Raw genomic sequence first — 25,564 nt, 5'->3', positions numbered from 1 at the left:
CGGGCTAATTCCGGCCGAGCTGGGCGATGATGGGTAGTGACAGTTTAAACTGTTACAAACCACAGTGTGGTGCTGGACTAAAGTGGCACATGCTGCTCGAGGGGGAGAGAGAGAGAGAGAGAGAGAGAGAGAGAGAGAGAGAGAGAGAGAGAGAGAGAGGGAGAGAGAGGCAGGTGAAACAGAGCCTGCAGGCTTGGCTTGTTCTCTCACCCTCTAATGAAAAGGACAGCCTCTCCCCAGGGCCTGCTTGAGTTTCTTGCCCCGGTACGGATGTGAGATATCTGTCCATCTGTCCCTCTGGAGCACACACACACACACACACACACACACACACACACACACACACACACACACACACACACACACACACACACACACACACACACACACACACACACACACACACACACACACACACACACACATTCCCTATCTCTCTTGCTCCCAGTCTCTGTCACACTGACTCACCATTACACTTTTACACAGCCTCACTTACTTCATTATGACCTTCAAGCAAACTGCAATAAACTGATTTGTCAAGTGAGTTGGACAGAGAAAGATAAAGGATTCCGCTGTTTTTCTCCAACTTGGACGCAAACTGACAATTGGGTGCGGACATTTTCCGGAGTTTGCTTCTCACAGATGTAGAACGCAGCAGAAGATTGTCCGAGTCAGACGCATTCACAGCAACTGGAACATTACCAGAGCATTCAGGCGAGGGGTAGCAGGCGAGTTAGAAAGTGTCACCTTTTAGGAATTTCCCAGTTTGGGATCAATAGAGTATATCTATCAATCTATCTTTCTAAATGGGCCTGCAGGGAGCACATAAGACTCTGTTGCCCGCCCAGTTTTTCTTTGTCCACTAGTGCTTCTCCCTGTGTGTGTGTGTGTGTGTGTGTGTGTGTGTGTGTGTGTGTGTGTGTGTGTGTGTGTGTGTGTGTGTGTGTGTGTGTGTGGTTCTCTGCACACCCCGAAGTATCTCCTGTGCTCATGCGTCCTCTGTGTTTGTGTGTGCGTGTGATTGACGGGAGCACGGCAGAAAGGTTAGAGCCCCAGAGCTGCTTTGGGCCTCGGGGGGGTGGGGGGTGGGGTGGAGGGGGGGCTTCTGCAGCGACGTCAGTGTGACACCCGATATGTGGGATTCAGGAAGGGGATGTGATCGATCACACGCTGGGACAAGAGGGTGCAGGGTTAGAGGGAGGAAGGGGAAAAGGAGCTTGTCCCTGCCAATGAAAATTAGAAATCTGGTAACAGTGAACAAACGACCGTCACCGGCTATTCTTCAGTTCTGATTTCACAAGACTTTCCTTCTCGTTCAGACCAGGATCATTCATGTTGAGGAAAGATTAAATAATCACTGTTTTTCTTTTTTTTAGATTATGTGGACAGCAGCATCCAGTACATGGCTCTGTTCATTTCCATCACAGTCTGCACCATCATCCTCGGCCTCTGCCTCGTCTTCTTCTACTTCAGGTGAGAACCTTGACGACTTCCTGAACCTCGTCAACAAATCTACCCTCCCTGACGTGCACTTAACATTTGTGTCCCTTCTCTGTGGCAGATATAAGCGGCAGGAGTCACAGCCGCGCTACAGCATCGACCTGGAGCAGGAAGAGACCTACATCCCCCCCGGGGAGTCTCTCAAAGATCTCATAGAGCATTCCAGGAGCACGGGGTCTGGCTCAGGGTCAGGACTCCCTCTACTGGTAAGAAGAGAGCGATGCACGTGTGCCTCAACACCTTAAAGGACCAGTGTGTGGTATCTAGTGACATCTAGTGCTGAGGTTGTGGATTGCAACCAACTGAAAACCCCTCCACTAACTCTTCCCTTTCCAAACATAAAGGAAAACCTACAGCCAGTGTTTATTTGTCCATTCTCAATATCATCATATATCACACTCTGTTGGCTCAGTGCAATGAAAGACAAAATATAGAAGGTTAACAAAGTGATTGGAATTAAGATGTTGTTGTTACCGACAAGATTTAAAAGGGAAATGGCAAATGAAAACTCACACGTGTTTTACCATCATGTGTTGCCAGGTGCAGCGAACCATCGCCAAGCAAATTCAGATGGTGAAGCAGATCGGAAAAGGGCGATACGGAGAGGTGTGGATGGGCAAGTGGAGAGGAGAGAGAGTGGCGGTGAAAGTCTTCTTCACCACAGAGGAAGAGAGCTGGTTCAGAGAGACGGAGATTTATCAGACCTTCCTGATGAGACACGACAACATCCTGGGTAAGAGAAAATGAGCAAAAACACGGACTGACTGAAGTGTTGGTCTGAGTGTGATTGTGTGTGTGTGTGTGTGTGTGTGTAGAGTTTAATCAATCTGAACACATGCCTGCATCTCTAAGTCCTCTCACCGCCTCTCTCCGACCCCCAGGATTCATAGCGGCCGACATTAAAGGAACCGGCTCGTGGACTCAGCTCTACCTGATCACCGACTACCACGAGAACGGCTCCTTGTACGACTACCTCAAGTCCAACACGCTAGACGTCAAGTCTCTGCTCAAACTGGCCTACTCCTCCATATCGGGCCTGTGCCACCTGCACACCGAGATCTACGGCACGCAGGGCAAACCGGCCATCGCACACAGGGACCTGAAGAGCAAAAACATCCTGGTGAAAAAGAACGGATCCTGTTGCATAGCAGACCTTGGGCTGGCTGTCAAATTCAACAGGTACAATGTTGCATTTTTAACTATTTAACGTCAAATTAGAGGTATCTCACACATTAATAAAACCATGCAGACGTTTTTCTGTTGCTGATTTTTGTTCTTCTCCTCGTCTCAGTGACACTAATGAGGTGGACATCCCTCCCAACCTCCGCGTGGGCACGAAGCGCTACATGCCGCCCGAGGTGTTGGATGAGACGCTGAACAGGAGCTACTTCCAGTCCTTCATAATGGCCGACATGTACAGTTTCGGCCTCATCGTCTGGGAGATGGTGCGACGTTGCATCTCCGGAGGTCAGCGGAAAAACTCTTAAAAGTCTTAATTTTCATTTACACACGATCTTTATGTGTGTAGATGTTTTCCTAATGATCCTGCTGACGCATTTGTGTTTTTTTTCCTGCAGGCATTGTGGAGGAGTATCAGCTGCCCTACCATGACCTCGTGCCCACTGATCCCTCCTATGAGGACATGAGGGAAGTCGTGTGCATCAAGAAACAAAGACCTTCCTTCGCTAATCGCTGGAGCAGTGATGAGGTATTTTAAATGTTTTTCAATAACAAATCGAGAAATGAATGTACAGTTTGTTATAGTATTCCTATATACTTATGTATTGGTACGTATGTGTCCTCAGTGTCTACGACAGATGGGAAAGCTGATGTCTGAGTGCTGGGCTCACAACCCGGCGTCTCGCCTCACAGCCCTGAGGGTGAAGAAGACCCTGGCGAAGATGTTAGAGTCCCAAGACATCAAGATGTGACAGAGAATCAAGAGAGATGCTGTCATCACCCAGAGACTTGTCACAGCCAGTGGTGCGGCGCCGCTCACACTGGCCAATGGACGAAAGGGAAAAAAAAAGAGAGAGGAGGCTGTGAACGATGGGACAAGCCGACAGGGAACAAGAGTGATGGACGTAATAGTCGACTGGGAGCCCGAAGAATGAGAGGCGGAAGATTGATTATGTCAGGGGGAGATGTGACGTCCCGTTGTCTGAGTAACCTCGGACAAAAGTGTTCAGGTTGTGCTTTCTGTGAAAGCTTGAGTGGTCGTCGGGGTCCGGACGGGGACCCTCGCAGCTGAGGAGCTCGGTACAGAGGCATCTCCTGCTCTGCTCTTCTAAAGCCATATAGCAGTATTCCATGTGCAGTCTTTTGTACCGTCACAGCTGCCTTAATATATGTTGTTTTTGACTGCATGCTGTGATGTCATAGCAATTTCACTGTCAATTCCCTCCATAGTGACCGTCATCCATCCCAGGAAGAGGCTTATTCGTGCCCAGTGACCTCTTTGTCAATTATGTTATTATTATTATTGCAGAGTAAAACTAAATTAATTATATTATGTATTTTAAAGTACAGTTTATTTAAATATTAAAAGAAGCTCTCTGGGTAAAAAGTGTTACATCACTGATGGATTTGTGATTCTTCCAGCCTCCAGAGCTCAGACTTGGGCCTCCTCCTTCCTCATTGTCTCCTCTATGGTGCCATATTGTAGCATTATATTTTTGTCTGTGTGTGTGTGTGTGTGTGTGTGTAGAGAGAGTTGTGTAACTTTATCTCAAGCTGTGTGCACATTATCATATTTGTAAATGTGTAAAGGATTCTGCAAATGCGTGGTCAAATTTGAAAACGCGTACGGGAATCTGCAAATGTGTATTTTAGGATCCGTTTGTGCATAATCACATTTGTAAACATGGTGATGAGATTTACACACGTGTGGACAAATCTGCAAATGCATGCATGTGTAGATAAATCTTTAAATACAATGTATGTATCTACCATGTTTTTTTCTGATATTCCTGTTTGCATTTATACACGGATATTTGCGGATTATTTTAGAAGTGTACAAATCTGATTCTGCACACACGGATTGAGATACAGTTACACAACTCCCCCCCCCCCACACACACACAAGTAATACTGCTACAATACTGGCCCTATACACTTCTTTCCACTTTACACAACTCATTTGTAAGTTGATGAGCTGGAATCTATTGATAATTATCACCTTGCCGGATGTTAAACTATGTTTTTGATGATGTGTGTGTACAGAATACGTCCCGTCCACTCTACCACTGCGGCATGTGCCTTATTTAATCTGTACATATGTGATCACGAGAGTGTACGAGTGGACCGGGGGAACATTCCCTAATAAAACGACTGTGTCTCGAAGGCACTCTTGTGTGTCTTAATCTCACAATTCAAACAAAACAGCTGCTGGTGCTTCCTTTCCAATGTTGCATATAAATATAATTTATTATTAGTCTTAAAAATTCTTTCTTACACTTTGTACAGTAACTGGACAGACGAGATGCAAGCAGTTGCGAAGGACATGGTGAGTGCCAGAGACAGACAGGCTACATTCTCACTATTACACATTAATACTCATGAAGCCGAAGGACAACTGGGGAAATGCAAAAGGCTGTAGCCCACTGAGAATGTAAGGATTGTTTCAAAAAAAGATGCAGAGTTTGCATAGACCTTTTTTTTTTTCTTCTTTTTTACGAAAACTGGGACAATCGCCATTAAAAAAAGAAATCAATTAAGACCACTTGGACAATCACGAGTGCTGCTGAATCGAAGGAATGTTGCATTTACAGCTATTTTTTTTTATGCACAGAGTCAGTGTCGTAATATCGATGGCTTCCGTCATTAATGTACAACCACAGGAATCCAAGTGAAGATCGCCGTTCTCCGAAAACGCACGTGAAGGTGGAAAACGTCTCTTTTTTGAAATGACAGTTGACATTTAGATGATCACCTTGTGTATTAAATTTAATCTCACACACTGTATGTCAAGTTTTTTGGTACAAAGCAGTTGTATTCAGTTGCATTGGTCCTACAAAAATATACTTATTTGATTCCCTCCTCCACAGTTTCCACCTCTCATCTCTGCCTGGTCTCGGTCATGTCACTTGAACAACACACATATCGTCACCGTTAGTCGTGAGTTCGAGTCCGTTTGGGAATGTGATGTTGATTGCCTTCTATTCACGGGTTATAGACTGGTGGAATCTGTCAAATGACCTGATTTATAAAAAAAAACACACAACAAAACATAATAAAAACAAAGAAAAAAAAAATCAATTTCAACTTAAAGACGATATTTTTAAAGACTTGCAAATAAAACGATGTACACATACTTGAAAATCAATAATTATACATAACGTGAATAATTAATCATGATTAGTTACAACAGCAACACTAAAATGGTAAAAATGGTTACATCATCGACTTCCTTCTGTACATGGAAAATGTGGCTGGCAGGATGAGTCGTTACTGCGAGAGTCCACCAGGGGGTGCTATGATACAGTCAAACATAATGGAATAAAGAAACTTAAAACAAAAAAAAGTGAGGACACTACAAAGTATTCCCTAACAGGCAGCATAAAATACAATAAAAAAAAAGGATATGTATAAATAGACATATTATTAAATACAATGTTATCACAGAACACATACTCCGCGGAGTTGCTATGGAGACGGGGTTTACGGAGAGTGAGAGATGCTTCGTTTGATCGGAGCCGTTTGCTCCTCGGATCCTTTGACCTCTGCTCGTGTGTCAGAGTGTCGGCCGGGGGCGTCGGCCGGGGGGCGTCGTCCGGACAGCGGATCCCAACGAGACGAGAGCCAAAAATATCAAGTCGTTCTACCAGCGAGAGGAACAGCCAGAGAGAAGTGACTGGCACAGATTCTTGTTTACCCTTCCAAGTTTTTACACCCTTTGTTGCCAATGTTAAACTGGGTCATGGCTGAGTAGACCTAGCTGTTTTTATCTTCTTTGAGTGTACACACACACACACAGTGTCTGGGAGCGTGTGCGTGCATTTGACTCTCTCCTGCTTTCGGGCGTCCCCCCCCCCCACCCTTATTTTCTGTTTATGTCTTCTTCCTCCCTGGAATTTCACAGTCCCTGGTGGGCAGATGTCAGTGCTCAGTCATTGCGGGAAAAAGGCTGTCATGACGTCCCATCTCCTCCAGTACCTGAGCGAGGCGACCGAGATTGCCATCGGGGAAATGCTGGGCTTCCCACAGATCCAGGATCACTCCCGTAGGACTGGATTTGGTGGCGAAGTAGTTGAGATACCTGCAAGAGAGATAGTGACAGAACAGAGATGGATGGGTTAGAACAAATAAGGTGGATGGTTATCAGAGAGGAATGAGGACGCAGGTGCTGACACCATCTGTACAGGACAGGTGTCTTAACATGTCTCCCTGTGCTCACTAAGCTTCTGTCTTAAATAAAGACATAACCGAGGCTGTGGCTGAAATCACTCTCTACTCACTGAATACTGAGTTTGCTATTTTGTAGTGCTTCCGAATGTTGAGCGAGAATTTTAGTTACCCTACACAGTGGACTCATTGTATCCCACAATGCATCATGAAAAGTAGTTTAGAACCGAAGGTCACTTACCGAGCACCACATACCATCATGCATTGCGCTCATCTGAATGAAAGAACTAGATTGACCTCTAACCAGGCATACCTCTTATTTCTAGATTCATATGAGGTCACTGTGACCTTTGACCAGTGAACTGATCAAATTATCAAAATGTGAAGAAATTCCCTGAAAAGCAGACTTGAGATTTCTGTTCAAGAGACCAAAAGAGATGAATAACGGCAAACGGCAAAAAGCCTTGATGGAAAAGAGATAGAAGTTGGAGCAGACACTTAACATTTTCTATTTATTCATGTGGAAAAATACCGAGCACAATATGTACTGACCATCCTTGACAAGAAATGTTTTAATTGTGCGGCAACGGTGCCGAGAAAATTACCCGAGCGGTGTCTAAAAGTGTCCATGGAACCCCCGACACAGAAGATAGAGAGGACTAAATAAGTGAGTGATTTTGAACACAACTCTTGTCACAACAGGAGAAAGTATATTAAAGAGCACAGGTTGACGTTATATGCTTATATTTGTTTTTGGCGTCAGAATCAATGGTCATCATCTTTTTTTTTTTGACCAAGTTGTTAACATTTTCTTTAAGTGGTCAGTTTAAGCTGATTTCATGGTTCCTGCAACAACACGGGGTTGATTGTGACAAGCACAGAAAAAGAATCCACCTCATAGAAAGTCAAGAAGAAAAATGCAAATGAGCAACTGTCCCTTTAAGTAATAAACATGAACTAAAGGTCGACTGTGTTAAGTGCTCGCGCTGCGGTTGATATTTCCCAAAATCCTATTTTTCACACCGATGGTTTTTTTTAATGTAAATTCGAGTTCATGATATTCAAAAACAAACACTTGAGTTCTCGTTGTTTTTGAACATTCAAACCGAAAAAATAATGAGCTGAATAATGAATAAGCTACTGTTCTGTGTGAATCGTCGGTGAATGAGCTGGAATCAGGCGGCTCCCTCCCCTGTCTCTCCCTTCATTCACGCCACGCTGTCAGTGGTCTCGTCAATCTGCAGCTGCTGCTTGTGATAAGGCCGCCCCACTGAGCTGGGACCTTATAAACGGACACACGCTGAACCACCGTCACACACTCACACTCACTCACACACACACACACACACACACACACACACACACACACAAACACTATCAAAGACACACGGGTGACGTTTTGTGTTCCATCTTCCTCTCTCTCCCTCTGCCTCAGCTCCGTCCAGTTCAATTAATCTCAAGTCAACAGATGCTTATCTGTACGAGGCACATTCCTGAGGAACAATCACAATCAAATAAAGGGAGATTAGTTATCTACAGTTTTTATTTCCCATGTTTCGCCTCCTTCTAATGAAAAGGAAAAAAAAAAGAAAAATGCCACTTAAAATTCACAGCGACTTCAAGACGATGAAGATTTTCCAAAACAAGTCGACTCTTATTTCCTCTCTTTCGTTTACCCTTCTTGAGAACATGAGAGAGCCTAGTGACGGTTCTTGTGGCCAAGCCGTGACCACTAAAGGGGCTTAAGTCTGAGTCACCGTCTCACTCCTCTCCTCTCTCGGGCTCTTCCTCTAACCCACCTGTCAAGATTAAGTTTGTGGGCCAACATCCTCCAGTCGTTGCCCCTGGTCGCTGGTGCGTCCAGGCTGCCACACAGCTTCTGCCGGATGGACACGGGGATGCGGAAGGCGTTGGGCCCCACGAGTGTGGTGATGTTACTGGCGGGGTCCAGCAGGGACGTGTCAATGCTCTGGGAATCCTTCAAGACAGAGGGAGATGGAGAGAGAGAGTGAGGATGAGGTGGAAGGAGAAACATGGGCTGTAGCAGTGGTTCATTTATTCAGGCTACAGGGGGCATGAACATTATTTAACATCGTCTAACAAAACGAAACATAATGTAGCACAAATGGATTTGTTGCACAGCAAATTTCTGCTTCTGGGTTCTATAAAAAAAAAACAGTGAAAAATCATTCATTTCATTGCCATCCATTTATTGATGCGAGCTGAGTGATTTTCAAATATGTTGCATCTGCAGGATTAAGTGCTGCAGGTCTGGCTACAGAGACGAGAGCAAGACCCGGAGACAAATGAACCGAGGCCAGGCGGGGACACGGCTCCGCACTGCATGTACTGTAATTCATCTCATTACCGAGCACAAAGCCCGAGTGCTCCACCATCCCTCAAGCTCTATTCTCCTGGCCAGATGGCCTTTGTGAAGCAAGAACAGCCCGACTGCCGGGTGATTATTCCCCCTCCGCTCCTCGCCGGTCTGTCATACACAGACCTGCATGAGGGCTGCAGGGGTCGAGACTTCCTATCTTCCACCCTGTGGGTCTTTAGCTGCTTTCAGACATGCACCGAGCTCCGGATATTCTCCTGATATTAACCTGGAGGGGCTACACTTGAGAATGTCCGAGTCACTTCATTCTGTGGGAGTGAGTCCATGTGAGAGTACAGGATGATATCCTGTGTGAATTCATTGATGGTATTTCTAACAGATACACACAGATGCAAAACTGAATAAAAAACAACAAAAGAACACAAATATCTACAGGACAAGACTCAGAGAAAGATGTCAACTTTAAAAGACAATGAGATTCGAGAGCTTTTGGAGATAAGGGCCGTCTTTGGTGTCAATGTGCTGTAAATAAAAAAACTTGATTTTGCAAGCGGAATTTATACGTCATGCCCTGCCTCCTCCTGCTTGCTCTACCAAGACGCCACCCCTCGCTTGAATGCTTCCTGTTAATGTGAACACACGTCTGATTTTGAACTCCCATGCTGGGTTCTTCATTTGTGAAAGGCAAACTGTGGAAAATGTTCGGACAATTGGGTTCTTGTCTAAAAAAGAGCGAAAAGTGGTAAGTGGAGGAAATGTGGCATCTCTGAATGCAAAATTGAGGTGACAGGAGGGTTCAAAGGTCACACTAATCTTTCAAGACTCTGGTGATGCAAAAAGTCCCAACACAAGCCATCTCAGAAAAAAATCTTTAGCAGTAACTATCTTTGTAGTTCAATGCTTCCAAAGTTCCATCACCACTGACGAGTAGCAGACTTCAATAACTTCACAAAGCATTGAACTACAGCCAGGTTTATCACTTTCCTGGGTCCCCTGGAAACATTCCATTTGCATTTTGCAGCCTGTATTTGCATGGGTTTTGATTTTTTTGCAGCGCACGTCAAATCGATGAAAAGGTTTTCTTAATTTGCATGTGTTTTCTATTTGCATGTGTCTTCCTAATTTGCAGTGCGTTGAGCTCCCTCGGCCGCCGTAAAAGTCACTGCAGGTGTGAATGTTGTTTGTCTCTGTCGCCTTTCGCTCCCCCCTTCACCCTCAGAGGGGTATGTGGTATAGAGAATGGACAGACAAATAGACGGAAGAGCTAATTGCGAGACCTCACCTCTGACAGTGTAGTGTCCAGCTGAAAAATCTGTCCTTCCCCCTCCACTTGCCGCACGCAGATCTTACAGGCCAGGTCCACCGTGCAGGAGGAGAACCGCTCCAGGGTGAAGCAGCAGTGGAGGTTCCTCTGTGAGCCGCTCCACACTTGCTGGAAGGAGAGCTCCTGCAAACAATCACGCCAGGAAGGCAGAGGACGTTACTTGGCTGCTCGGGGAGTTTGCGTGACACAGTTTAAAGCCTTCTTTTGAAGGAGCAGATTTACCTGATACTTGGCCAGCAGCTTGCTCTTCCACAGCGTGTGGGGGACGTCGTGGATGGAGAGTCTCAGATTGTGAGTGCTGTCTTTAAAGTTGAGAGTCTTTGGTTCGTCCAGCAGCTTCCCGCCCATCTGCTTCTCCATCTGCAGGACCTCCTGAACACACAAACACACACTTGGTTTCAAACAACTTTTACTTTTCTACTTTTGTGCTGCCATAACATTTACATTTTTTTCTGCAAATTTTCATATGAAATGTGATTTTGTTTTCACTTTCCCTCAGGCCTTTATGAATCTGCATGTGCCATCTGAAAGCAGCTTCGGTGTCCTTGCAGCAGGATCACTATCACTTCTCATTACCCATTCCCAAACTTAATAACCGTGTTCAATATCCCTGCTCGCTATAATAATCCTTCCTTATCTTTCCGCCACGTAGGTAGATGGAGGTATTAAACAGAAGTGAGGTGTGGAGACAACAGTGGAGTACATGGGGATAAATTTGGCTTATTTTGCGTTAGCGCACATCTTTCTAGCAGGAGCAGCTATTCAAATTCGAGCTCCTCTCTCCCCTCGTTGTGCAACGGCAACACAAAAGATTTGTCATTCAACCTCCCACACCTCATCTGCTCGCTGTGCCTACACAGCAAACATTAACAATTCAGGCAAAAACGACAAACGCAGAAAAAACATCATTAACGCACAACACAAACACATCCAACTTCTGCTACACAACCTCCGCACAGTTACCTTGAGTGAGTCCTGCGTGTCGTCCAGGCAGTACACTCTGATGTGATACTCCATGCCGGGGCAGGTGACGGGGCCGAAGATGGCGAGCTTGAGGCGCTTGATGGTGGAGGCACTGAGAGTTTGGCCCACGAGGCAGTAGGTGCCCAGCGTCTCCGTCAGGATGTGGCAGGCCTCGTCATCCATCTGGATGTAGCACGGCGTGGTGAAGTTCTCTTCCCCGACCACGACCACATCCTATGGAACGGACAGAGAGAGAGAGAGAGAGAGAGAGAGAGAGAGAGAGAAAGACAAAGTGTGGGTGATAAAGCGCTTAAAGAGCCAGAAATAGGGTTTTGTCATAATTTTGTTGGAATAATGCCATTATGAAGTGGAAAAAGATGAAAACAAACAGGAACATGATTAATGGAATCTTTAAATAGACCAAATCTGTTATTCTGGCTCCGTCCCACCTACGTTTCTATGTAGGTTTACATTTGTTGGAAAGGAAGGCTGAAGTTTAACTAGTAGTCAAAGAGAGTAAAATCTGAATTCAATGCTACTTTCTGGGTCCCATTATCAAACTTGTGTTGTCCCACATTTCTTTTGATCCTTTTGTTTCATTCCTAGAAATGGGATTTGAATCTAAAACACTACAAAAAGGACATTTTCATGTATTAACGATTCAGTGGAGATGATCAGACTTATGATCAGTCTCCTACAACCTCACACATTGTTCCCTGATTTAAATGTTTTGACACAGAGCAGAATGAAAGTTGACAAAAATTGATCTAGTGACTTAAAAACCTTTAAAGCTAGGGTTGGTAATCCTGGAAAATGGAAACGTTTTCAAGAGCCTGTTAAACTAAAGAAAAACGCAACCAACACATCCCATCTCATTGGCCCTCGTGGAAGCCACGCCCCCAAAACACATGAGCTACTAGAGGACGACTTTTCTGAGATTCGCTCGCTAACTTTTTTTGCAGACGACTTTATTTATTGATGGCTATCAGGACGTGAAGAGGATTTCAACAAATGAGATAAAAAAAGTATTTCAGAAACAACTTCCTAGCTCTATGGGAAATCAGTAGTTTTTTGGCTGAAAAACAAAAATACTGGTTTATGAAGCTTTTTCAATTCAGGGAATGGAAAGTGAACTGAATTTAAATGTCGCTTTAACAAAGAAAGTACAACCAGGGGTCGTGGCCTCCTCGCATAAGCTGTGTCCCTTAGATATTACACGTAGTATGTGTGTATTACTAATGTCTGACACCGTGCCATCGTGTATGTGAGGTAATGGAAGAGTGAGTAACAAGGCCATTTGCAGTTGACCCTTGTAAAAGGCACTAATGCCGGGACATATTTCTCTTTAATTAAGACTGTCGGGTCGGTTTGGGGCTCATGTGACCCTCTCTCTCTCTCTCTCTCCCTCTCTCTCTCTCTCTCTCCATCTCTCTTGATCTCGCTTGCTCTCGCTCGCTCTGCGTCTTCCCCCTCTCTAATCCAAACACTCCTGTGAGCAGCGCATTGGCATTAATTCAGCCTATTATGAGAGACAGAAGAGGAATTACAGTATTTTATTGTGAGCTAGGCCGTTTAACAGCAGTATTATGGCTGATCATTAGACTCTTTAACTGCTCCTGGGGAAATGGCACTGGGGCTCCTTATTGGGGGCATAATTAGAAAACACAGTGGAAAAGTAAGCTTTCGCTTTCATACACATGTACACCGACCAACACAAACAAACAAACACACACTCTTGCTCGCACACGCTCACACACAGCGTAATATATTCACAAATTTCTGACTGCAGTCATCAGCTGATTTTTTTTTTTCTTTCCTCAGAGGCGCAGGAGGATAAATCTCTGTTTGGAGTTACTGAAGCAGAAAGTCCCACATGTTCCTCATTATTTGACCTCATGTCTTCATCATCATCGCGGCGCCATGTTTTTTGAACGACACCTCGTGTGCACGTGTGACTTGATGACTCTAATATCCATGAATTACTTCGAAAGGAGCTCATCTCTCCTGTTTTCCGCCGCGCTGATGAATACACGTCTTGACGGGGCATGTCGCACGCAGCGATGTGTCACACGTGCGCCACGAAAGCTGGCCCTCGGCGGGAAGAGGAGCTCATATAAAAGGAAGCTGCCATCACCTTGGATATTGCCGTCTGCACTTCTGACAGGTCAGAGATGTAATCAATAGTTATTTCTTCCTGAAAATTATTTAGTTTACACCGAGCTTTATTGGCTGCCCCCGAGTAATTCATCAATGTCAGAAAAAGGTATGTGGGGCCTGTCTGGCGGCTCTTCCTGCGCCATAAGTCATATCGTCACATCGGCAGTGGAGATAGTGCAAAGACTTCCTGGGAATGATGTTACCGAGCTGGATTCTCAATATGTACATTTCACCAGATATCCTCAACAAATAAAGCCCTCTTTAAATTGTTACCTCATAATTTAGGCTATAATCTTACAGTATATAGACTTAAATCCCAATTTACAGGAGAACTAGAATTTTACACACTCATAGATATCAGTCAACTAAATATGCCAGCTTTTTTTTCATCGAGATTCGTCAATTATTCCCTGGGAAATTGGTGAAAATGTAAAAAAGAAAAAGGAGGAAAAATGTTCCTGGATCTATTCTCTGATTTGGGTCCACACCAAAAAATGTAATTGGTTTTTCCCTGACCCATTTCCCATGTTTCCACCGAGTTTCATAGAAATCTGTTTGGTTGTTTTTGTGTAATCTTTCTTACAAATAAACCAACAAACAGAAAAGGGGTGAAAACATAATCTCCTTTGCAGATGTGAAGATATGTTCACGTGCTCTGCATCGTTTCCTTACTGCTTTTTCATTCTGCTTGGGCTGCTATGCAAATTATTAATCATTTTCATTTCTTCATATTTATATATTTCCAGCAGCTTTCCTTTTAAAAAGGTCTCAACAAACTCCTGCCTGTAAAAAAAAATCATTAAATTCCACATTGAAGTAAAACTGTACTCAGGGACGCTCTCCTGACGGCTGAGATGAAGTTTTGCCAGAAACAAGGTTTGCCGTGTTATTAGCTGGGGTCTGGAGGACTGGACCATTTCTGACAAGTTTAAAGCCGTTTTTGTAATAAAAGGTGGAGGCACGCTTTCTCTACAAATTATTTCCTTGTGGTAAATCGTCTGTTTCTGTGTGTGTGTGTGTGAGAGAGAGAGACACCAGAAAAGGGAATAAGGGAGGAAGAGAGGGCAAAGTCACACTGCTGCCCTCAGCGACTCAACTTATCTTCATCATCAGCCCTGTTAATGATGGAGCCTGCAGGCACAAGGCTTCCAAAAAACAGACAGATACACACAAACAAAAATAGGCATTCATAAAACAGTCCTGGGGAAAAAAACAGTCCCAGCCCGCCCCCTGCTATCAGAGGGTTACTGTTCCAGCACCTGTTACAAAAGGGGGTTTCCTTTTTCACAATAACTTTGCCGAGTTGAATCAAATGCAGCGTGGATTATCAAATAATACAGTGAATCTGCTTGACTGTCACACTGGCACATTTTCTAATTCATGGTGATAGACACTGGAGTCTTTCTGCAGTTTTCATCACGCATCCCACATCTCACCTCCCACTGGTTGTGCGGCGACTGGTTCTTGAGCTGGATCAGCCAGTCCTGTTGGCCGTCGAACACGGCGCAGTGGTGCATGGTGATGATGACGGGCCGAGTCAACAGGGCCCCGGGTGGCCCGCAGCTCACCACGGGGCCCAGCACAGTTTGACCATCATCCACCGCGGGCCTGGAGGTGCACAGAGAATAACACACTTACACATGCACGCAGAATAAGATGCCGTTTAGTGATGATGTGACAGTAGCCTTGGCGTGTGCGAGAGCTGACAGGGGTAAACACGGCTCTGGGGCGTGGATGTGGCAGGCGGCGCCGCGTACCTCATGTTGTCCTTCCTCTGAACCGTCACATACATCTCATATAGTCTGCCCTGAGGAATGGCCCCCGCTGGAATTAGCAGGCTCACCCCTGGGGAGAACGAGAAACAGAGAGAGACAAAAACAGGCAGATGTAAGAAAAAAAACTGGGGGATATAAGAGTTGTGAAATGTCAGGTAGACTCGAGAAGTCTTCATTGCTGCTTGTGCTGTCGATACATGTCATCAATCTCAGTTTAATTGTTATTTTGGCAATTGTTTCAGTCAATGAGATCATAGAGAAAAACATCAGGCCAGGATAATAACAAGAAATCTAAATATTTGTACGATATATTATAAATACTAGAATGACTCTCTGCCAACGACCATCAGGTCCCTTATGAAACTGTTACGTTTACAAGATCCAGATTTTCATTTGGATCTGCACCAAATTGCACACACTCATAAATATCAGCTCACTCAACCTGCATTTGTTTATTCATCTAAATCCATAAATTATTCCCTGAGAAATCTAAATAATCAATAAATCCAAATATTGAAAAATCTCAGAATACTAAAGAACGTGAACGTAGTTTTTGCGTTATCTTGCTCTTACAAACAAAGCAGCAAATAAACGGACAGGAGTGAAAACAAAACCTCCTCGATGGAGATAATTATTTATTTCGAGTAAAGGGGAAAGTCCTCTGAAACAATTGGACCCCAAGGCTCACACGGTGAATCTCAGTTACAAACCCACTGAGATATTCAACATAAAAGCTCCTTAATGCTTTAATGTTTCATGACTGTATTTGTAACGTGCATTTCTTAATGTAGTACGACACCAGTAAAGAGCAGTTAAAGCCCCAGTGAGAAGTAATAATTATTTTTCTTAGAGAAAAAAACAGTAATAATCCGAACTCCCCCTCGGTCCCACACATAAAAACTCTGGCACTTTACTGCCTGTTCCCTGATGATGTGACATTTCATTTCTAGAATCAATGCTCTCCCTCCTCGTCACACAATCCTCATATTGCTGCAGCCGGCGTGATTTACATTTTTCCATCTCAGATTGATTTGATATGTCCTGTCCGATATGTATTTTAGGAGCCCACCCCCCACCACCCCCCACATTCCCTCATGCACACGCACACACACACAGAGTTTCCTGTCTGGAGAGGGTTTCTCAGATCAGCTCATTGATTTCCCATGTCCTTGTACTGAAGTTTTCAAAAAGGTAACAGACAGATTCCCTTGCTAGGTAGCAACATCACAACTCTGCACCGGGGACGTCTCGCTCGCTGCCACTCTCCCTCGCAGCGAAGCTCCAAAAGAGATCGGAAATGCATTTTAAACATGCAAAACACCAAACAGCCGCCCTGCCACTGCCACCAAATATTTCATTACCCAGACACATGAACGGATCAAATATCAAATGTGCTCTTTCCTCTCCCTATGTAACACGATGAGGTGGCCGAGCGCAAGCAGCAGCAGCTGAGATTTTTTTTTTACTGGAATTAATACAAAAAAAAGGGAAAAAAACTTCAGAAACCTAAGAAGTCGGTGTATCCTTTAATGTCGCTGCGAGTTTGTCTGAGCCTGTCAACACGCATCTGTGGCGTGTTACAAGCAGCCCGCGTGGTTTTGATGTGAGGATAGCGTGGCTAATGTAAGCCGACTGAAACAGTACACCTCTGCTCCACACACACACACACACACCTAAAGGTATCCATCAGCTCTTTCTGTGTGCGGTCAATATGCTGATGGGTCACATATGGTTTTGCGTATATTGTTTCAAAGCCGTGTCTCTGTGCGTTACTGTTACACTGGTGGACGTGGCAACATGCCGCAGTGCAGATCTCATACATGCAAGTTTACACTGTGCACATTCAATATCGGATTTTATTCCACGCACTGTTTTAGCACATGCATTTGATTCTGTTTATTATTGAATCTTCTTGTTTGACAAATGATACTTAAAAGGTGTTTTTCAGTAAAGCAAAACTATTTGAAGTTGTAATCTGTCCTTATCTCCATTATTTACTGAGCAGGTAACAATCTACAAACTGATCAAACAAACTAAACCTTCTTGGAAACGTGTCTAAACCTTATCAAACACAAGGTAGGCCGTGTTGTGAAGGGCGGGGAACAGTCGTCCATGCTTTAGTTGCCTCTTGGCTGGATTATTGTAATTCCCTGCATGTGGTGTTGACCCTGACCTATTCACGCTTTAACAGCAAAGGTGACCAGGTTATTGGCACCAGGTTTTCTGTTGCTGCTTCCAGGCTTCTTCCTTCCCACGTGAACTTTTTACCTTTCCTACCATTGATAGGTTTTAAATCAATCTTTTAGCCACCATCCTTTTTCTTTATCTTGCATTTATTCATTCTGAGATTCTGTTTATTTATTTCCATCTGCATTGATTTTTTCCCCTACTACTGCTTTATTTATATATACCTAATGTGCTAATTCATCTGCTGCCATTTGGGTCAACTCCTGTTGTTTTCAAAAGTGCTATAAGAAGCTAGTGCACCCGGCCAAGAAATAGTCTGGAAAGTCAGTCAAAATGTTTTCACTTCTTTAAAATGACCTCACTCTGTATGGTCTGACTGAAAATGGTCCCCACAAAGACAGAAGTACACACACACTCTGTCTGGCTCTCTCTCCCTCACACACAATGACATATTCTTACATGTAATGTGGAACCCACTGAGAAGATGAAAAACCCGCGGCTCCATTTACAACAGACAAAAGACGGCTAATGAGTTTTAAGATGAACTACGAGAGAATGTGCAGGAACTAGCAGATCCCTCTTCCATGAATCACAACTCATTTATTCCTCTGTTCAACTATGTTCTTTTCTCGCATATTTTCAGACGTGCAACCCGGATGCCTGTTTAAAAAATATGAATATGAAACAAATGACACAACAAAAACACGAAGACAATTCCTCTCATCGCCTGGTAGCGTACCTGAGTTGGGCACAATGAGGTGCCCCCCCTGGGAGCTGAAGGAGCCCAGAGCGCTGCAGGACGGATCCCTGGTGCGGAGCAGCGTCTGGGTCTGTGTACGACGACCCATCGTGCTGTCGCTGTTGTCCAGGAGGCAGTGCGGCAGCTTAGGGGACAGTTTGGAGGAGAACTCCCCTCCCAGGTCGTCCTGTGGAGTCACTAATCCCGAGGAGTTGTACACCTTAATCTTCAGGTTGGGGAGCGGGTCGAGCAGAGGGGAGTTGGTCATGGGGATTTTGTCGGCCACATCATGGAGGGCATAGACGGGGCCGCGGTACATGGCAGCTGCTGATGTCAGGTCAGGGGCCGCTGTCAGGAGCTCAGCTGGAAAGGAAAATGGACATCAGTCAAGCAGAGTAAATGTTCTAGTGATTACCAACTCGTTCTGTAAAATGCGGAGAACTTGAAACCAAAATAACAACGAGGAAACGAAGTGTTGGCAGCAATCAGCGAGACGGCAGCCTGGCTTTACTCATTTTGTTTTTCACTCTTTAGGGAAGTCCACTTCACCACCCGGAAAAATCAGTCAGTCGGCGAAGGTATGGGCGCAGCTGTGATTCATCAGCGACAGATGGCGTCGCTAACACTCGGTTTACCCGGTAGGTACGAGTCTGAATGTTCAATAGCCGGACTGAGTGGGTGGAGCGAGGGCAGCGGGAGCTCTCTCCGTCCTCCAGCTTCTCCGACAACACTTAGTTTCTAAACGAGGCCGATGTCAATGAAAGCAGGAAAAAAAGTTGTTTTCGGAGATGAGAGAGGAGGCAGAATAATGAGTCACTGTCTTCACCATCACGGCTGGTGGTAGTATTTTTGTCCATCAATAACCATGACCACCTTGTTTACACTACATGGGGTTTGATGTATATTCAGATACTGTTTATAGTCATCAGATTTTTGCAGTAAAAAAAAAAAAATGCAAGTAAAAATCGTTTTTAATCGTTTTAATCGTTTTTTACCTGTTTAATCAAGGTAAATTAAGCATATTAATTATTACATATGTGTGTATGTGCTTGTGAAACCTTTCTTAATTGGCTTGGTGCTGGATTTGCAAATATATACGAGAGAACAAGCGCTTTTATTCAAGATTTTGGCTTTAAATCCCAATTGAACGTTTGCTACCCAAGTTATTATTCATGGGAAGCATCCTTTTGAATGTTACAGTACAAATTCTGCCTTCCCTTCTATTCTATTTGTATATTTTGTATTCTTTTTTCCCCAATCCCCACTCTATTTACGACACAGTCCCTGTGATCTGCGTGTTTCCCTGCTGTCTTGTTGCCCAGCTCGCTGCCACCTCTCCTCTTCCCTGCAGTCTCACTTTTAAGTTCCGCATCATCAGCCCAAATCTAATTACAGTTTAATATGCGACATACAGAGTGGCCTTATTACGGCTTAATTACGGAGCATAGGCATCACACCGACGTGCATTTTAATAGTTTTGACCGCACAAGCATGCTGCCTGTGTTTCTCTCACAGAATCCCTACAGCTCACCTACAGTCACAGAGGCAACGCGGAGGCATGTAACACACACGTGCTTCCAGAGCCTGAGTGTCATCACGTTAATGCTATGGATGCTCAAGTGAGACTGAAAACTGTTTGTAGCACTGAACATTGAAAACAGGAGCAGGTCCAATGTGTGGACAGATTAGTCATGTACTTTATTTATTCTTTAATCAGATATGAATCATGAATTTACTTATTTAGTTTAGCTTTTTTATTTAGTGTTAAAAAGGCTTTTTAGAGAAAGATGTTTAAAAATATTTTAGCATCTGTTGCCTCATGAAACTCAAGTGATGTATTATAATTATCAAGTATTTGACATTTGTTAAATGTTGCCCAGGTAGGATGAGACCATATGGCAAAAAATTATATCAAGATAAAAATGTGCATGTCAGTCGATATCCATTGTCATCACGATAAATGTCACGTGATTATTTTTTTTAAGTTTAAAGTTACGTTTGCCAAATAGCAAAACATTTTACAAATCTGAGGTAGATCACCTATGTGTTATCTCACCTCACTGTGATTGCACGATGCATAGGAGATAAATCAATATATATATATATATATATATATATATATACGAGACCTTTATTATATTGCTATTGATTAATATTATATTGCTATAGTTATTAATATCGTTTTATTGCCCGGCCCTAGAGGGATCAGGTGTTCACTAGCTGACTCACAGGTGATGTAAAAGCCACTCGAACCCCCACAAGCAAGGCAAACACATCTCATGTTATATCACATCTCTCCTGTACCACACCTTTACGGGACGTCTTGATGCTGACTGGCTGGAAGCCGCCGTTCAGGGCGGAGGAATCGATGATGTCGGAGTCGAAGTCCCGGTGGTTCTTCCTGTAGATGAAGAGCGCCACGACCACAGAGATGACCAGGCACATGATCACCGCTATGACAATACCCACGTACAGAGCTACGTCGTCTGTACTGGGGGCCACTGGAGGAGGAGGAAGAGGAGGAGGAGGAAGAGGGTCGAGGGGTGGCATAGGAACAGAGACAAAACACAAGAGAAAAAAAATATATTATATTTTAAGATCTCATAGGGTTTTATCAACAGTGTTAACCCTTCTTTATTAGTATGCAGGAGTTGTGATAAAGACTAATATCCTGGTTTAAGATTGAGCCGGATATTAATAACCATCTATTGGGAAAATAAGTGCTGACCTGCTGTGGCAATCAGTCTGTGTGTTGACGGAATAAAACGGGACATTCCTAATTGTCAAAAGTAAAAAGGCATAATGATGCATATGTCGTAAATTACTTTGGGTCATTTTCACCTTTAGCTTTGACATTCAACGTTGAATCGACTTTATTTTGAAAAGTGCACACAAACGCTCAAACACACACAGACACACACAGCTCCCACTCACAAACAGTCGTAACTTCTGCATCCATGTCAGTGACTCATGGTTAATATGTCTCATTAGAAGCTATATTGTGTGTGTGTGTGTGTGTTTGTGTGTGTGTGTGTGTGTGTGTGTGTGTGTGTGTGTGTGTGTGTGTGTGTGTGTGTGTGTGTGTGCACAGTGCATGATCAAGGTAACGGTAAGCAACAACATAAACCATAACGATGCTAATGATGCTAAACCCTGTGGACAATGGTACAATTAATAAGGAAGGCTCCTCCGGTGCAACCCAATGACACACTGTCCTAACAAGCAGGCTCAGAAGCCAGATCCAAAGTTCTGAAGACGGAGATATAGATGTTTTTCATCTTTAAATTACCGTGCTCTGTGTTGGAGCTCAGAGTCTGTCTCCGGCTTTGTTCTTACACAGTGCAGATACGATCTAGATTCTCAAATTGTCTTTCATCTCCCTCCCAGGGTCTTTCTGTCCACTTTCCAGCTGGAGAAACCTCTGTGATTACCAGGCCTGGCATGGGACGCGGCTTCTAGAGACGCAGACTCCGACAGGCACTCATTACAGATCAGACCTTTTAATGGATGCCTACTGACGGTTTGAACTCTCGGTGGCGTTCGGTAAGAAAAATGTCCTTCGCCCGTCACCGAGCTGACAAATGGGGCGGGGGGGGGGGGAGGACTCTCTTGTGAGGACATGTGTGAGCTTGTGTAGGGAAAAATACACACTGCACATGTCAGGGGAGTGAACAAAAAAGTAAAAAAAACAAAGTACAGTATGAGTATAGTAACCTAATAAGGGAATATTTCAGTTTTTGATATGATTTGAGTATGCAAATGGCGCGGAACGTCCACCAGTAGATGGCAGCATCAGACATTAATCCCCGCACAGCACTTTGAGGACGTTCATGATGGCCAAGCATTTGTGTAAATTAGCCTTGTGTGTCTCAGCCGTGCAGATGGCACTCAATCTGTCTCCTGCACAAAGAAGGAGGAAGAGCAAGAGCAGAGTACTTCTGTGGCGAGCAAAAGACACAAGTTGTGTAATTTTTTTTAATCACACACTCGAGATAGTAAGTGCGTACTCTCCCTTTTCTCCGGTTATGACTCGATTTTTCCATGTAAATAGGCTTTTAAATGTGTTTTATCTGTGCATCTGTTTAAAATCCATTACATTTCATGCTTTTAGAGAATCCCTACTAAGCTGAAATTGGGTATGACCTTCCTAACAATGACATTATAAACACAGTGATTTAAAAAAAGTAGATCCTCTCTTATGTTTAAGATGTACTGAATGGCCGCAGTTAAATGGGGCGGGGGGAGATTTAATGCTGCACAGTCATTTCAAAGAATATTTCCCTTCAGCTCCGAGGAAAGACGTGACCGGGAGTTCTATTTCCAGCCCTAACGGAGACATCAGACTAAGGAGGAGTGTCAAGATACATCCTCATATATGTTCGACCCCTCTAATCCTTCCTCTGGCACAGACACCAGCAGAAAACAGAGCTCGGGACCAATGATGAAAGTCAGGAAATGTAATTTCACTGTGCTCCCTCTGCCGAGCTCCCCTACAGATATTTAACATATATCCCCCTCAGTTCGAACAATCTCCCGTCCACACTTTGATGATAAAGGCAGCAACCTGCTAAGTGTACGCATTCAAACGTATCGCTTAGATTAATACATCCTTTTGAACATGAGCCATTGTCGGGAAAGGGAAAAAAAGTACAAGAAGTGGAAATGGAAAAGGGATTATTGAACATTTCATTCTCTGTGAGATTTACAGAGCGAGGCGGAGATACAGAGACACAGGCCAAGTGTCGGGATGAAGTCCATGAGGAGCAACAGGGTAGAGGGCAGTGTCAGGTCGGACTTACAGCGCGGTAACGTGGCTGTGATCAGGCGGCAGCCATGCTAGCAGAGAAACTTTATGAGAGAGGACAGCGTAGGAATGAAAAAAGAAAATCCACTGAGGTGGGATTTCGTACGGAAGAAAAACGAGGGAGTGACGAAACATACACGGACAAGAAAAGAACAACGGCAAACATGTATCTTCCTTCTGTTACAAAATCTTTTTCATAACAGAATGAAAATACATGTCGATTTATCTTTCCGTGCAAAAAACATTAAATGAAGCCATAGATTGGAGACAATCAAAGACGAGAACCAATGAAAGAAGGTATGCAAAATGACAAATGATAAAAATAAAAAACAACAACTCACATGAATTCCCCAAATCACTCTTGTCTTTTGCCTCTGAGGACTTCTGATAAAAGGAACCTTGAGGAGAGGAAGGGATGTGGAAGAGAGAGGGAGGGAGAGGGTAGGGGAGAGATGGTGGGAGACGGATGATGAAAATCAAATTTAAGCCAACAGAAAAACAAACTCAACAAATGAGACAGCAACAAACTCATGAGTAGGAGTAATGACACGGGGAAGTGATCTTTCTTGATTTGGCCCCCCTCCTCTCCAGATCTGTGCATAGCGTATAGAGATGGATGAGACGAGCAGGGGGGGAACATGGAGGTTCTGTGAGGGAGTGGCGTGATCCATCAACTGGGCTTAGTGCCTCCGCCGCAGCAGCCGCGGCAGCAGCAGCAGCAGCAGGACTGATGCTGGCAGGTGAGGGGGAATGGAGGAGCTGATAAAGTGTGGGCTCCAGCAGAGTCAATAGAAGCTATGCAGCCTTGCATCTGTCACTCGAAGGCGGATGGAGAGGGTGGTGCGTGGAATAAAAGGAACAATTATGTTAGGAAAGAAAGGGATTGGAAAAAAGGGACAGAGATTTGGGGGAAAAATGCTTTTCAGGCCCAAATGGGGCTTCACTTGGCTTTGTTGTGGACAGTTAATATGTTGAATTGAAGAGGAGAGCGGGCTACGATGGCAGCCGGGGATGGCGCACTATAGTACACATAATATTCAGTCTCCCTGGGACATCCATAAACAACTATACAAACAATGAAGTCCTTATTGGAGAGGGGGAGAGCCACAGGCAGACAAGTGGAGCGACAGGAAAATCAATGGCTTGATAGATGGGGCTGGTGTGTACATGTAATCAGGCAACAGGGAGGCCGGGCCGGAGCAGGGGGAGGTGACTGTCAGGGTCAGTCTAACTGATGGCCCGTCCGAACCCATCCTGGAGAGTTTCTGTTCATCCTGACCGAGCCCTCTACAGCGGAGCGGGGTAAGCGCATGCTTCAGTGGGTGGGCTGCAAGGAGGAAACCTCAGAGAAAGACAAAATGATTCCTGTGCTGACAGCGCGGGGCCTCGGAGGAAAGGGGATGCGTACAGGAAATCACTGTCTGTGTTTGAGTCATAAATTATTTGAATATGGCAGGAACCCAACCTCTGGGAATCCGCTGTCGTCTGGCAGAACTGATGTCATCATTCCAAGAGCTACAAGTTAATTCGGGTATTTACTTCGAAATCCATACGACTGAAAATGATGATGCTATCAGTCTGCATTCGATCGAATCTTGTCGACCACTTGTAAGTAACTTCCTGTTGAGGTGAACCCTGGAGTCGGGATTCTCCGCTGTTTGCCTTTGCCGGTGTGTGTGCGTGCTCCTTCGTCCAGATCAATACGTCAAGACAATGTCAAGTCGGAAAGAGCAACTTACCAAACGCTGGGAAAACAACATCAGAATCAAAGAGGGAGTGCAAGTGTCAGAGTTGTGAAAGTGCAAGCTCTCCGTATCAATCTGTAGATACTTAACTTTGTGAAATCCAACCCCAACCTCCCCCCCACCCCCCGAATGTCTAAATGCGATGAACAAGCTACAAAGTAAATTACAACTCAACTCTCTCCTTTTTGACGCGGGTCGGCTGAGTTTTTACAGCGCGCCTGCAAATGGAGAAACACCAGGAGCTCTGTTTCCAGCCCTCGTCATATCGCATTCCTCCGACAGATTTCTGAGATGGATGGCAATTGAGATGATTTAAATAAATTCAAACAACCGAAAATGAGATCAAGCTGCAACGGAATCCACGGACACGTGTTTGCTCAGACCCCAGCGCTGCACTGGAGGGAGCAGCTCAGCGGTCCAAGGTGAGTTCAGATTGCACACAACTTCCATTCCCAATCATATTTGCTATAATGTGAGCTTTCAGATAATGGGCCGGTCTCCTAAATGCTAGTGGAAATGGTCATTAGCATTGACATAAGTGGCTTCACCCTCTTAGCTTCCAAAAAAAAAATCAATCTCTGAAACGATCCTAAATCTATATCATTACGGCTTTATATTCTCTGCAAACTGGCCATCAATCCGGCAAGAAGTAATGCTTCTGCGATAGGCTGAGTTACGGAGGGCGTGCG

The 25,564-nt window shown here is 44.4% G+C and overlaps 2 protein-coding genes across 8 annotated transcripts in view; one reads left to right on the top strand and one right to left on the bottom strand.

The window, feature by feature from the left end:
• The window catches only part of bmpr1bb (bone morphogenetic protein receptor, type IBb), a 48,313-nt gene extending 42,559 nt beyond the window's left edge, over positions 1–5,754 (top strand). For all 4 annotated transcript variants that reach the window (XM_034601967.1, XM_034601964.1, XM_034601965.1 and 1 more), the window contains 7 exons: positions 1,377–1,473; positions 1,562–1,706; positions 2,041–2,233; positions 2,382–2,679; positions 2,792–2,967; positions 3,078–3,208; positions 3,306–5,754. In XM_034601967.1, the coding sequence (XP_034457858.1) occupies positions 1,377–1,473; positions 1,562–1,706; positions 2,041–2,233; positions 2,382–2,679; positions 2,792–2,967; positions 3,078–3,208; positions 3,306–3,431 (1,166 nt within the window). In that variant the 3' untranslated portion in view covers positions 3,432–5,754. The remainder of the gene's footprint in view (positions 1–1,376; positions 1,474–1,561; positions 1,707–2,040; positions 2,234–2,381; positions 2,680–2,791; positions 2,968–3,077; positions 3,209–3,305) is intronic.
• unc5c (unc-5 netrin receptor C) overlaps positions 4,908–25,564 on the bottom strand; it is a 118,930-nt gene continuing 98,273 nt past the window's right edge. For 2 of the 4 annotated variants that reach the window (XM_034601960.1, XM_034601962.1), the window contains 10 exons: positions 23,472–23,528; positions 20,636–20,827; positions 18,327–18,689; positions 15,383–15,470; positions 15,062–15,233; positions 11,469–11,702; positions 10,728–10,877; positions 10,464–10,628; positions 8,643–8,821; positions 4,908–6,757 (listed from right to left, as the gene is read on the bottom strand). In XM_034601960.1, the coding sequence (XP_034457851.1) occupies positions 6,598–6,757; positions 8,643–8,821; positions 10,464–10,628; positions 10,728–10,877; positions 11,469–11,702; positions 15,062–15,233; positions 15,383–15,470; positions 18,327–18,689; positions 20,636–20,827; positions 23,472–23,528 (1,760 nt within the window). In that variant the 3' untranslated portion in view covers positions 4,908–6,597. The remainder of the gene's footprint in view (positions 6,758–8,642; positions 8,822–10,463; positions 10,629–10,727; positions 10,878–11,468; positions 11,703–15,061; positions 15,234–15,382; positions 15,471–18,326; positions 18,690–20,635; positions 20,828–23,471; positions 23,529–25,564) is intronic. The other 2 variants (XM_034601961.1, XM_034601963.1) reach the window with 1 other exon arrangement.

Source organism: Hippoglossus hippoglossus, chromosome 12, assembly GCF_009819705.1.
Source record: "Hippoglossus hippoglossus isolate fHipHip1 chromosome 12, fHipHip1.pri, whole genome shotgun sequence".
Classification (NCBI taxonomy): Eukaryota; Metazoa; Chordata; class Actinopteri; order Pleuronectiformes; family Pleuronectidae; genus Hippoglossus; species Hippoglossus hippoglossus.
The sequence above is the reverse complement of the archived record's forward strand: the minus strand, read 5'-3'. Positions and strand labels throughout refer to the sequence as shown.